At 35.2% G+C, this 13,490-nt stretch overlaps 2 protein-coding genes across 4 annotated transcripts; one reads left to right on the plus strand and one right to left on the minus strand.

Annotated features, from left to right (window-relative positions):
- Nucleotides 1–950: 950 nt before the first annotated feature.
- LOC139988571 (TBC1 domain family member 25) lies at nt 951–11,192 on the plus strand. 2 transcript variants are annotated; one of them, XM_072006163.1, is made up of 9 exons: nt 951–1,710; nt 4,233–4,342; nt 5,999–6,094; nt 6,184–6,346; nt 7,085–7,742; nt 8,141–8,531; nt 8,604–8,915; nt 9,054–9,470; nt 9,564–11,192. In XM_072006163.1, the coding sequence occupies exons 1-9, from the start codon at nt 1,669–1,671 to the stop codon at nt 9,982–9,984; spliced, it is 2,610 nt and encodes an 869-aa protein (XP_071862264.1). In that variant the 5' UTR covers nt 951–1,668; the 3' UTR covers nt 9,985–11,192. The 2 variants fall into 2 exon arrangements, with proteins under 2 accessions (XP_071862264.1, XP_071862265.1); XM_072006164.1 differs by lacking the exons at nt 951–1,710; nt 4,233–4,342; nt 5,999–6,094; nt 6,184–6,346 and adding an exon at nt 6,440–6,460.
- A 50-nt stretch (nt 11,193–11,242) lies between these two features.
- Nucleotides 11,243–13,422, minus strand: LOC139988572 (growth hormone-inducible transmembrane protein). 2 transcript variants are annotated; one of them, XM_072006165.1, is made up of 5 exons: nt 13,263–13,422; nt 12,851–13,068; nt 12,330–12,441; nt 11,620–12,237; nt 11,243–11,547 (listed from the first exon to the last, which is right to left on the minus strand). In XM_072006165.1, exons 2-5 carry the CDS (start codon nt 13,050–13,052, stop codon nt 11,460–11,462), a joined length of 1,020 nt encoding a protein of 339 aa, XP_071862266.1. In that variant the 5' UTR covers nt 13,053–13,068; nt 13,263–13,422; the 3' UTR covers nt 11,243–11,459. The 2 variants fall into 2 exon arrangements, with proteins under 2 accessions (XP_071862266.1, XP_071862267.1); XM_072006166.1 differs by having other exon boundaries at nt 13,151–13,309.
- Nucleotides 13,423–13,490: the final 68 nt, after the last annotated feature.

Raw genomic sequence — 13,490 nt, forward strand, 5'->3', positions numbered from 1 at the left:
CAAGAGTACGTCAGCCCACGGCACGTTTCTCCTCGAACTTTCCAATATTTCGCACCAATAGGAACGCTCGATTCGACGTGACAATATATTTTGCCAATAGGAACGCACAATTTCGTTTGACGATATTCTGCGCCAATAGGCACGCTCGATTTGATACATCGCGCAAATAGAAGCGCACAATTTTCGTATATACAAGAGCGCGCAAACTTAGTGTATTCAAACAGCGAAATCGATGAAATCGAGGAATAGGAAACATATTTAAGAAGATGTTCGGTAACCATTAGGAATAAGGTTATGTTCTTAATGAAAATATTTTATCCGTTACACTTTGTAAAGTTATTATTACATAAAATACGGTATGTTACTACTTATTGTTACATGAAAATCGGGAAAATTGTTCTATCCTGCTTTATAAGTGTCTCTATTAAAGACAAACGTAATCCTTAAAAATTGTTAATAATTAGTAGTTTAGAATAGTCCTGGAGAATCGATAGGGAAAAAGAGTCATAAAAAGAGAAATTTCCTTAATTGAAAATAATTTATCGTTGTTTAGTTTGCTATTAATTGATGTTTAGATCGTAAAATTTTTATTTTATAATACCAGAGAGGAATTTCTGCCATTGCCTTATACGTGTCATCGTTCAAAAACATAGTAAACAGTTAATTTCTCTTCTTTAGGCAACTTACAACTAGCTTTATTGTTGCGCGATTTTGTCATTCTTATATTTCTCTATCTCGGATAGAATAGCAGATACGAATATTTCCGTAGAACCGTACAATTAAATAGGTTCTTGTATATGCTAAATTCCGACCAAACAGAACAGATCCCTAATTTTATAGGTTCTTGTAGATGCTAATGTCAATTAAACTCAGCACTTGGCCGCATGGTGCAGCAGCTGTATCGTGTAACGACTAGAAGCACGGGCGTGAGCACTCGTTTCCTCTCTGGTTAAACTAAATTTGGCGTCAAACGCGGCTCGCTTCAGTTCGCTCGCTTCTTTCTTTCTCGCTCTTTCCCTCTTTCCTCGCAAGAACGTAACGCCAATTTCCATCGGCATTTCTATTCGTCTGCGTTCCGTTTGTCACGTTTCGAAATACCATCCCTCCGTTCGTCCCAACATCAGTGATTTTAACGAAGAAAGGGACGTACAATTTCGGCCGATCATACACGAGACACGAATCGCTGGAGCAGACGGTATCGTCAGTCGACGATCACGGTGACGACGACCGATCTTCGCGTAGTCGAAACTCGAGCAACGCGCGAAACGATTTCGAAACCTGATATTCTGAAACGTGCCATCATCGACAGCTGTTGGGGTTTTGGGATACACCTCGTCATCGCGAACGATCATGAACTCTTATGCCAAATGTCGATCGGTGGTTGTTCGAAAACTTGGATTTTGTTAGGGAAACGTGGTGGTGCTGTGCCCTCGCAAGACGCTACTATGCTTTTCTTGGGAAAAAGTGAAAGCTTTAAGGTGGCTCGTTGCGCGTCGCGTGAAACGAATTAACCTATCGGAACTGGATTACCCGTAAAAATGTGGAGCTTCGTTCGGTGTCGTAAGAACGTCCTCGAGGAGATGCGCATTTTGATGGATCTGGAGCTGTCCTGAATTATTGAACGTCCTTTTTCGCGTGCACGAAATAGCCAGCATATCAACGTCAAACATGTTCGGTTGTCCTAGAGAAGCTGTGCGCGTCAAAGTAAAGGTACAGTTCGTGTTATACAACGTAATATCGCACGTTTCACCATTACATCGACACCTCGCATAAAATTCCAATGAAACTTTCTCGAAAATAACGTTTCATTATTACACGCTAAAGGACATTTAAAAACCAAATCTATTCTGATCGTCGAATGGTCAAATTCTCATCGTTGAATTTGATAAGAAAGAAATATTCTTCGTTGATAACGATATTTCCCTGCGTTTACTATTCACTCGTTTTTTATACATATTAGTGACATTGTTTACAAAATACTTGAAACGATAAATTTTCAGTAGGAGTATATGGATTTAAAGCTTTCATGGTAATACGATTGAAAACGCAGTCTACGATAAGCCGAATATCAGTGGAACTCGAAATCGAAGCGTAAATTTGCTCCAGATAACAAAGGACGAATTCCATTTCTATCTTCCTAGGTAGTTGTAAATCGTTACTATCCGTAGAAAGTTTCTGATATGAACACGTATGTACGTGTATGTACGTGTGCATCTTTTAAGTAGAGATTCGGATAAAGAAAGCGAGGCGTTGCGCGGCAACGGCAACACGTCGCGTTTCGTAATTGGAATAACCAACGTTCTGTAAAAATAATTAGAACGCGTCGCTATTTCACCGGGTAGTCGACGAAATGTTCCTATGGCATTTGCGGCAGAAATTTCGAATCAGGAACAGCCGTAACATCTCTCCTATTTTCCTATTCAAACCCTGCAAATGTTTACGTGTGACACTCGGCAGAAAATTGAACAAATGTCGGAGAGTTGTCTGTACCGAGACAATGTATAACATCCTGTTATATATATTTAATTATATATCTTCTCTTGTTATATATATATTTTATTAGTACATAGTTTGAGAATCAAAGTTTCATCCCATTTCCCGGCAATTATTTTTACCTTCGAAAAATTAACAATCAAAATTTTAGAGCACAAGACATCTGTTTTTACAGGGATACAAATACGGATCTCTTTTGTGTCTGTTATCGAACATATTCTTCGCGTGCAAAAATTGAAAAAATATTGGTTGACTAAAATATTTCTAATAACTCGTAATATATCGCTACTATAAAGCGGATTTCATTATTTTGAAACTCTCGTGTTATAGTTTATTTATTTGTACTCTCGTTATTCGCGATAGTTTATTAAAATACTGATCTTTGTGCGTGTCCTATGTGGAAACATTACTGAAAATATTACAACCGATCATTTTCTTTCATATATGTATATATGTATTTCATATTTCGTATCAAATCGAGAATATTAATAGTTTCGTTGCAATATCTAACCTTAACCTCAAAATCCTGCAATTCTGCACGTGTTAATATTATCTGGCAATGGCATGATTGATCCAATACGTTCGATCAAAGTTAAAACAAGTATAATTAAAAGAGCATTTATATAATAGGCGTGACGGTGTAACTGCCAACCGAAATCTACTTCTAATTTTATATATAGAGATCCTTTTAATATTATTCTAGTCTCGTCCTGGTTTTTTTTTTCTTTTTTCTTTATCTCTCTCTCTCTCTCTCTCTTTTTTTACTAATTATATGTACTTTCGTTAGGTACACTCTCGCGTACATATTGCTTTCGTTAATATAAACGTCAAGTTCGTTTCTATAATATAATTTTATACGTGTATATATTATTATTATTATTATTTAAATATACTCGAATAATATAATTGCAAAGTGTAATAGATTTTATGGAATTTTTGCAAGTCCATTACTTTGACAAACTTTTCTTAAGCTTCAATGTATTGGCTCGTATGTACGTGTAACACCAACCCAATACCGTATCTCCATCTAAAAGAATCATAATATTCTGTAAGAATATTTTCCTCTATGTATTTATTTATCATCAACATTTATCATTATCAATTAAAAAGTTATTAGTTAATCATTCAAGTTATCATTACGCTTCGTCATAATTATCTTTTTCTTGGATGTTTAAATTTCATCCATTTCTTACAAAGCTACGATCATTCGAAGTTAACGAGTACCGATCTTTCGTTTCGTTTGCCTCGTCGTTCGAAACGTTTGTTTACGATTCTCCCATTATCTCGATGGCCGGTAAAGGAGCGTGCTTTTATAATTTCTTGGAACCTATAGAATCATGTACAAATATTTCTATTACTCGAGCTACAGAAAGATGGGTCATTTTTTTTACCAAGGTACCTCTTTCCAAGTTCTTTGCTTTTAACGGTCAAACGATTCAAGGCTAATATTACGCACAGTGAAAATAACACTGAAACTTAGTTTTCGATTCGTGAAAAATCAAACGAGATTTATCAACTACGCCTGGAAGACTTTAATCCTTTCTGTGCTCTATCTATATATGTAAATTATACCTAGCATTTAAAGTATGTATACATACGTTGTGGCTAGAAGAAATAGGTTTACTTTGATAACGCTTGACAAATTTCAATTCTAGAAACGAGACGAAACGGTACACACGTTTTATAAGAGAGGTAAACACAGGGAAAATTGATCGAACGTTCGGTATATTTATGTTTAGAAATGCGAGACCAGACATCAACCAGAGTATCGGAAGTTCAGCGTGGACCCGCAGATAACATCCATCGAAGTGCTTCAAAGTATACTCATCAAAGCGTTCGATATCAAAGGGTGAGATTTTACTGTTATTAATGCGGAGCAACGATCGCGAGCGAAACTCGGGAATAAGAAAAAGTTTCAAGCCGGACAAAAGTTTATAGAAAAATGTCAAGATCGTTTGTAAGGGTTCGATTTATCGTAATAGCATGCATTTTTTCTAAAAGGTACCTACGATACCATCGGTCCGCTTACGAGCTGTCTCGAATCTACAAATAATCACAACTATTTTGACGAATCTTTTATCTCGCGGGCTAGAGGTAGTTTATCGACTCTACCCACGTTCTTCGCTTCGATTTAGTAATTGCTATTACAAATGTAATATATTATTTTAAATAGTCTCGCTATTGACACCTATTAATTCAAATCACCGCTGTATTCGAATTAATATTCGCAGCAAATAAAACACCGTATCGTTTTATATTTGTCGTGTCAAGCATCGTTCACGTTTCAACGAACTCTCTCGCTGGTTCGTAGATAGATAGAGCCGGAGGACAATTGCGAACTGTTGATCATACAATTTTAATATCTGTAACATAGTGCGATAATCTGTCAACGATACGTAGTCTTGTGTAAAACTTTCGACCGCTACTCTACCTTCGGCTAATGTTCATTCGCTTTGGACGCGTAGCGATTACCATTTATCTATAAAACCGAGCACGCGTTTCACAACACGTTAGGTCGAAGAAGCAAAATTTTCCACGAGCTTTTTTCTCATTACCAACTATGAAAGGTAAAAATAAAACATCAGATGGTAATAATAGGAGAAGAATAATAAGAAGACGCGAAGAAACGTTATAAAATAAATAAAAACATTTTCGAAAAGAATATGCAAGTCTTATAAATTAAGCATAAGATTTTTTATTTGAATTTTATCTAGAAATTAATGTTAAGCTTTTTCTGAATTAATTCAACTCGAATTACCAAGAACGGAGATCGGTATTTAATTATGACGGAATCGTAATAAATACGATACGAATCGAGCGCTGTTTGAACGCCATTTGTCTTACTTTCGCCAATAATTAGATTAGATCGTATTCTCACGTTACTATCGCTAAAGAAAGAAGTAGTATTTAATTATACGTATCGAAAGTATAAAAGGAACGAACGTAACGGCAAGAAATTCCGATTTGACTTTGAATTACAATGATCTTGGAATATATTTTTTCGTTTAATCGTTGCGTCGATTAATGGTAAATAGCTCGATCGGTTTGCAATTGTCTGCTACTTTCTATGAATCACGTTCATTTACGATGCAAATGTTTCGAAATAATACAAACAGATTTAGTCGACAGAGGGAAATGTTGATAATTAAAAAATTATGCACGCTACATATAGCGGTTTAATCCTAATTTATTGATATCGCTCTTGTTCTTTTGCTAATTTCACCTTCCTCCACACACTACATAACGTGTAATAGTTATAATATAAATTAGAAAATTGATAAGTATATAGATTAAAGAACGTAGATTTAAAAGCATTCTTCGTTAATACCAAGATCTTTTATTAATCGATTAAGCTTGTACAATGAGCGCAAAATTAAATGATAAAAAATAGAATGTTTCTCTACTCGATGATTATTTTAAACTTGATGCAAGAGTTTAACAGTTGTGACAGAATCGTAAAAAGTTAACTCGCGATAAAAGAAATAAGTTTCTGAAATATTTCCAGAGAATTCACAGTTTCTTATCGAGCAATAGACGACTATGGATCGGAAACATATTTATTCCTACTTTCTGACTGGGACTTGGATGCAGCATTTATCAGGTAAATATATCATATATAATACCACTGGTACCTAGCTGATTAAAGATACCAAACTCCGTTGTTTCAACCGATAACGTATTTTATTATAGCGCTTCTGAACCGTATCTATATCTGCAAGTCAACCTAAAGCCGTTCGGAGAGACAGGCGACTGCGAATGTTATTGGGAACAAAATGCACAGGAAGCGTCGACTCGACAAGAAACCGGGTTTCCATACAAAACGCCCAAGTTACCGGGTCTCATAATGAACAAGGCGAGTACTTTGCTCCTTGTCCCTCGATCATCTGTGTGATTCTGCTTCCAGTTATTCGTTCTAATTTTCACTTGCTTCTTTACCGAATACAAGAATACCATATACAATATGTTTGTACGTATCTTTCAGGTGATTACGAGTTATCCGAATGGTTAATTAACCTTGGAATCTTATTTATCATAGAATTGAAATGTATATTCAATTTTTTTTTTTTTATTTCTAACGCGTTACTTGTAGCAACGTGTGACGGCAGAAAATTTCTTTTTTACCTATTTTATATTCCCCGTTTACTTGTTACATTATTTTTTTTTTTTTATTTTTTTTTTATTTTTTTTTTTTTTTCATGGTCATTTTAACATCGTATAAACCAAAGTGGTTTATCAAAATTTAAACTTCTGACAAAAAATTACGCAAATTTATTAGCGAAAAACGTTCTTTTAAAATTTCTCTCGCGTCTCTCTCGATCTTTTGCTATATTTTTTCAACCGTTCGCCACAAAATCTTCAAAATTATACATGCAATTTTCTCGTAATCTTAAGCATGGTCTACGATTTTTTCGACATCTCGATTACATTTCGCTTCTTCGGAAGCATCTAAAGCAAAGATAAGATCGATCGGAATTGATACGTTCATAGAAATGTATTTCACGATTGATAAAATTTAAAAAGATCGATCATCGTAGAATAGATGAACACGTTATAAATCAGACCGGCTTTCTTTCATTTTTTTTTTTTACAGATGGAAAGAACATTGAACATGGTTCAACGTGCTTTGGGTAATTTGAGCGAAGAATCTTCGCACCAACAAGGTGCTCAACCACCACGACCACCATTGACGGACGCGGAGTTCCGACGATTTTTGGATCCCATCGGACAAGTAATACACCCTAAAGAATTAAGAGCCGTCATATACTTCGGTGGAATTGAACCTAGCCTGCGGAAGGTGGTTTGGAAACACATTCTAAACGTATATCCCGAAGGAATGTCCGGCCGCGAGAGGATGGATTACATGAAGAAAAAGTCGCAAGAGTATCAAAATCTTCGAGAAAGATGGAAAATCCTGGTACAAAAGGGACAAAACGTCGGAGATTTGGCATATGTAACGAGTATGGTACGGAAAGATGTTCTAAGAACGGATAGACATCACAAGTTTTACGGTGGTTCTGACGATAATCAGAATACGGCTAGTCTCTTTAATATCTTAACTACGTATGCCTTAAATCATCCGAGTGTCAGTTACTGTCAAGGTATGAGCGATCTGGCTTCACCTTTGTTGGTTACTATGAGGGACGAAGCACAAGCGTACATATGCCTGTGCGCTCTTATGAGGAGGTTGAAAGACAACTTTATGCTCGATGGAATTGCTATGACTACGAAATTTGCACATTTGGCTGAAGGTATGTAAAATTGAATCTGTTGTTTAAATAATTAGGAGATTGTGATTTCTTTAGTATAAAAAAAAAAAAAAAAAAAAAATGTCATTACGTCAGTTATAATAGTTATAATATTATAACAGCTATAACTGAAATATAAAGTCACTTATATATTCCCAGTTATTAGAAGATATACATATTATTATATATTATTAAACATTTGCGATATGGAACCACTCTTTTACATTAAAATGAACGGTAAACGAGAAAGGATAAGATTATTATTGCTTATTGTTAGAATAAAAGGAAAACGATCTTCCAATCGATGTATATAATTCTTTCAAATTAGGAAATTCATAGAAATTCGTTTAATAAATATTACGTCTGTATCAATTGTTATAAAATATCTACGTTCTTTTAAGGTTTACAACATTACGATCCAGACTTCTATGCTTATTTAAAATCCCATCAAGCGGACGACCTATTGTTCTGTTATCGATGGCTTTTATTAGAAATGAAACGTGAATTTGCTTTGGACGACGCTCTGAGAATGCTCGAAGTTCTGTGGGCTGCTTTGCCAGCGTCACCGCCAAACGGAGAACTTAGTCTGGCCGAAGTACCTTTTCCTCCACCTTCGCCACCACCAAGCCCAAACGTAAAACATATTCGTGAGAACGCGTACACGAAAGTTTGTGCTATCAGACGACAAAGCTCTTCCGCGAGTATCGCCACTACTGGTAAAAGAAAGACCCTTCTTAACGCGGAGGATCCATCTTTGCAAAGCTCTACGGAAACTAACGGTGACTCAAAAAGGTACTTCTATGCGAATCGATGAAAGCAGTGAAATAGAAATAATAATATAAAGTGAAAACCCGCTGTCTACAGATCGAGCTCTCCTTACGAGACGTTTTCTGAGCCAGAAAATGATTTGACGACAGCGAAAAATCGAAGAAACACAGAATCTACGGAAAAGTGCCTAAGTACAGATTCTCTGTCTGGTAAATCTAAACGCGTAAATTTGCTGGAATTGAAAGAAAGACTGTCGTTGCCTAGTAAAGAACATCAACAAACAAAAAATAATGAAAATGATGGTGAAAAGAAATGCGCCCGAGTAGTAAAGAATTTGAACGAATTTTTGAACTTTACGAGCCTCAACCGTAGCAAAATAACACCAAGCGATGCTGAACCAGAGTTGAGGTGAAACAATATATCTTCGATATAAATACAGTTCGATTCGATTATACATAAACATAATTTATTCGTATCATTCTTATCCGTTTTATATAAATAACGGGTAAAAATAATGTTATAACCGGTAAATATATTATTTTTTAGACGTGTTTCGAGCGAGAGCGGAGTAATTAGAGTTTTAAGAGACGAACCAAGTTCGCCGGATGACCCGACAGATTTTTTTCCAATGACTACATCAATGACTAGAGAATTAAGACTGGAACTAGAATCACTCGATCGACAAGTCTTCGGGCCATCACCGCCAAGCGATCAACAATGTGATTGTGTTCTATCGAAACGAGAAAGCGAATTAGCCGACAGCGAAACAGATACAGAGTTAGCAAGGTGTAGTCCAGCTGCGGATGTATTTGTATGGGAGAATCCTCTGCACACGTTACAGCAAAAGAACCATCCAGCTACTCCAGATGAGCAAGCAGAACTCGAGTATGATGGCGAAATATTGGAAGATCAGAATGGTGTTAAATCCGTTACCCCAATTAGATTACTTAAACGGACTACAAGGTATTATAGTTCAATCTTTTTTATAATTTCACTAGAACTATATATTTCCGAAGTATACACAGCCTTAAATATAAAAATTATGAAATTTCATAGGTCCGAATCTGCTTCGGACAGCGAGGAGGCAGAAAGTTGGCACCAAAATGCAACGGTACAAGAAAGTCCAATAAAACAATCGTTACAAGAGCACTGTGAAGAAGCCACAGAGCTTACGAATCTTATTCCAGCAGGAACTTGCGAAGATCAGTTGGGAGAAACTTGTCTACCACCACCTCACGAATTTGGTGGTGGTAATCCGTTTCTTATGTTCCTCTGTATTACTCTGTTATTGCAACACAGAGACTTTGTTATGCGTAATCAAATGGATTATAACGAAATGGCAATGCATTTCGATAAAATGGTTCGTCGACATAACGTTATTCGAGTGCTCAATCAAGCGAGGCAACTATTCGCTGGTTATCTTAGAAGGCATTCTTCGTCGTCATTAGGTGCGAAGTCAGATTCTGTTAATGTGTAGCCTGATCATGCTTGAATATTCATTGTACTTATTCGACACCTACCATATAACATGAAATACGAAATGGACGATTTTAAAATATATTGTGTACCGTTCAAGACAAATCACAAAAAAAATAAGTTTAAAATATGTTTTTTAAATCTAAAAGGTGAATCAAAACACTTCTGTAAATGAAGAAAGATATCAGGTAAAATGCGTATCGGTGATAAACTAGGCAATAAGACATTTAAATAATCTCTTCGAGGTGCTCCTTTAATCGTGCTTTCTAAAAACAAATCATTAATTCTCTTCGTGTATTCCTTTAATCTTTCTAAGCATATTGATTGCGATACATATTATGTATATTCAATCCAAATCTTATTATTGTTCGATCAACATATGTCCCAAGATATGATAATTTTTATATTATTTATTTGCATTTATCTACATTTACTGTCTATCGATGAGTTTCTTATTAATAAAAGTTTATTTTCTTAGGACATGCTAATTTTAGTTTGAAAGGGTTTACCTTCTTGGCGATCATGTATAATTAAATACAAATACACATATAAACCAATGTAATTATCTGCAGTGTGGTGATAGCACTTGTTACCGCCAGTTGAAAATAATTCTTATATCTCGCATAATTCATGCAACTATGTGAAGTAAACGTTTCTTCGATACTTAATGTACAAACACTGCAACAGACTTTATAACGTAATCATGTTGAGAATGACACGACATTAAACCCTCCGTCTGTAACTTTATTTTTACTAACGTTCTCTGCATACTGGTTCACTTAAGTCCATCCACATCCTTTTAGGTCATTCGCGATTCCCAAAAATTTTTTAATACTCTTCCAGATTTCTACAATATTATTTCATAGTTTTCGTTGCTACATCTTACCGTCGTTTCTTTAAGAGAAGCTCTAAATTTAAACGAAAATCCAGGTAAACTGAGAAATTACCTAATTACTAGTTACGATTACTAGTCGAAAACGACCCGGTATGCAGATGAAAGGTTAAATCTACTTTATCTGCGACACTATCCTTCGACACTATGCACAATATCAATTGCACTGCATTTGCCTTTCTCACTGTACCTCGATTTAAAATTAAGCGACTGGCTTAAATTTGTAAGATACCTATTATGATTAATTTAGTAGCTGTATCTTACTTTGTTCTCGAACAATGTGTTTGAGAAACGACAATAAACTGCATTTAATTTTATCGCTAGTGATTAAGCATAAATACGTCCTCTGCATGTTTTCCAATAGAAATTTACTTTTTCTGTTTTATACTTTATTTTAAATAACCTAATAATTTACATATCATCTTATAATATAACATGAAGTAGATTGTATATATATAAAGCTGATTTATTGCAAAATAATTTTAAGTTTATTTCAAGTTTAATACTAAATCACGGCGTTTTTCAAACATGGAATAAGACTCCATAATTCTTTTATCGATCTACTCAAAAAGACATCCATTCTTTTACTTTTGCCTTTTACTTCCTCCATTTGCTAACATCGTGAGGATTCTTACAAAGATATTCACTGCATCCATATAAACAGAAATCGCGCTGAAATAAAAAGTATAAAATGTATATGTCGTAAGTGTTTGTCAAATTTCACATGTTTATTAATTTACTTACTTATTAATTGGATCGTATGGCCTTGCTAGATAGTCATGGGTTGGATATGTTTCTGCTTGTTTGACGATACGTTGCGTATCATACAGAAGAAGCATAGAGAAGAGCACCAGACCACCATACAAAGATATTGAATACAAACCAGATCCAAGAGCTGTTGTAGGTGGTAAAAACATTGATCCAACACTACTTGCAAATACAAAACCCAAGCCAACGGCTAATGGACCTCCCATGTTCAGAAACTTTTCATTTGGTGCACAAACTGCAACTACTGATAAACCACCAACTACACCAGCGGTATACCATGCAGCTCTAAGGACCAAAGGTCCGCCAAGCAAGTACAAAGGTGCAAGAAACGCACCAACAGTACCAGTATGTAACAACCATGCTATTTGTTTTGCGCCAAAACCTTCTTTGTACGGAATAGTCTGTAACAATATTCCACTACCCCAAACCGATGCTAATGTTACTAACATGGCAACCCATCCTTGACGCATTACCAAGTTCATCATAGTTGGTGAACGTAAACATACTGCTGCAGCTACAGTGCTGCTTACTATAGATGCACCAAGGTACATGTACGTAGTCTTAATTCTATCTTTTACATATTGGGGCCATAACCTATAAAGAATTATATATCGTATTATGTTCTATTTTGTTATTCTACAATTGATAATATTCTCGTAATTGCAACTCTGATTAAAAGAAAATACTTTGCATAATCTATAGCTCCCATAGATGGTGACAAACCCAAACCATAATAGCACAGTGAACCTATTCCTATTACAGCACCACCAGCGACAACTCCTTTCCCAATAGTGAATGCTACGAATACAAAAGACTATTTTCAATGGTAAGTTTAATGCATATATCACAGAATTAACTTTACCGCTATTAACACAGAAGAATTAAGACTCGAGACTCAAGAATTAACAAATTAAATGAATTTTAGAAATAAAACAAACATATTAGGATTATTTATTTTGCGCGTATAACGTTATACCAATAAATTGGCCATAATGTATAAATCTTAGAAATGTCAAAAAATACTTATAAAATAGGATCACCCTTCTCCCCTCCTTATTACTACATTCAATGAATACACAAAAATTTGAAACAGCTCATATGAAATAACCTATAATCCGTATTCATAATTGCGATTGCATCATATTGCATATGCGTTCTCTGTTATTAATTTTGTTCTACATAGTTTATGTATGAATTGAAATCTTGCCTGTTTCTCCTGCAGGAGCCATTGCCTGCTCTGAAATAGTGGCTGATCTACGAGCCGATCTTGCAAATGCACTTCGTCCATCGTTAGCAAATAATCTGGTAGATTGAATTCTCGGAATAAACGGTTTCGAATTAATTGGAGCCTTTAGTAGACTGACCAAATTTGACGAGACGGTACTTCGACATACCCTAGCAAGCATCATTTTTGCATGCTAATGTCTAAAAATATAATACATTTATTAATAAAAATATCGATGATATCCGCATATTAGCTTAGGTATGTTGAACAAAAAGTACACACGATTTTGAACGAATTATCTTTTAAAAGTTTGAAAAATATTCACATATCTAGCAAGATTTATTTAAAACTTCAAATCAATAGTTTCTCGCAAAAATTTCTTGTGATTACTCACAGACGCGGTAAGCTGCAATTGTTCACGACAAATCAATATCTCGTGTCGCTAACGCTGACAATTTCCGTGATATGTGCGTCTTAAACTTTGAAATAGATATCGTACAGATAGTAGAAACGTTGTAAAGAAATCACGATGTACGCGATGAAAGTGCCATCTTTGGTACATAGTTGCATTGAATTTGTTAAATTATCGATCGAACATATCAGATACTAATTCATATATTTC

The sequence above is a fragment of the Bombus fervidus genome, chromosome 6 (genome assembly GCF_041682495.2).
Source record: "Bombus fervidus isolate BK054 chromosome 6, iyBomFerv1, whole genome shotgun sequence".
Lineage (NCBI taxonomy): Eukaryota > Metazoa > Arthropoda > Insecta > Hymenoptera > Apidae > Bombus > Bombus fervidus.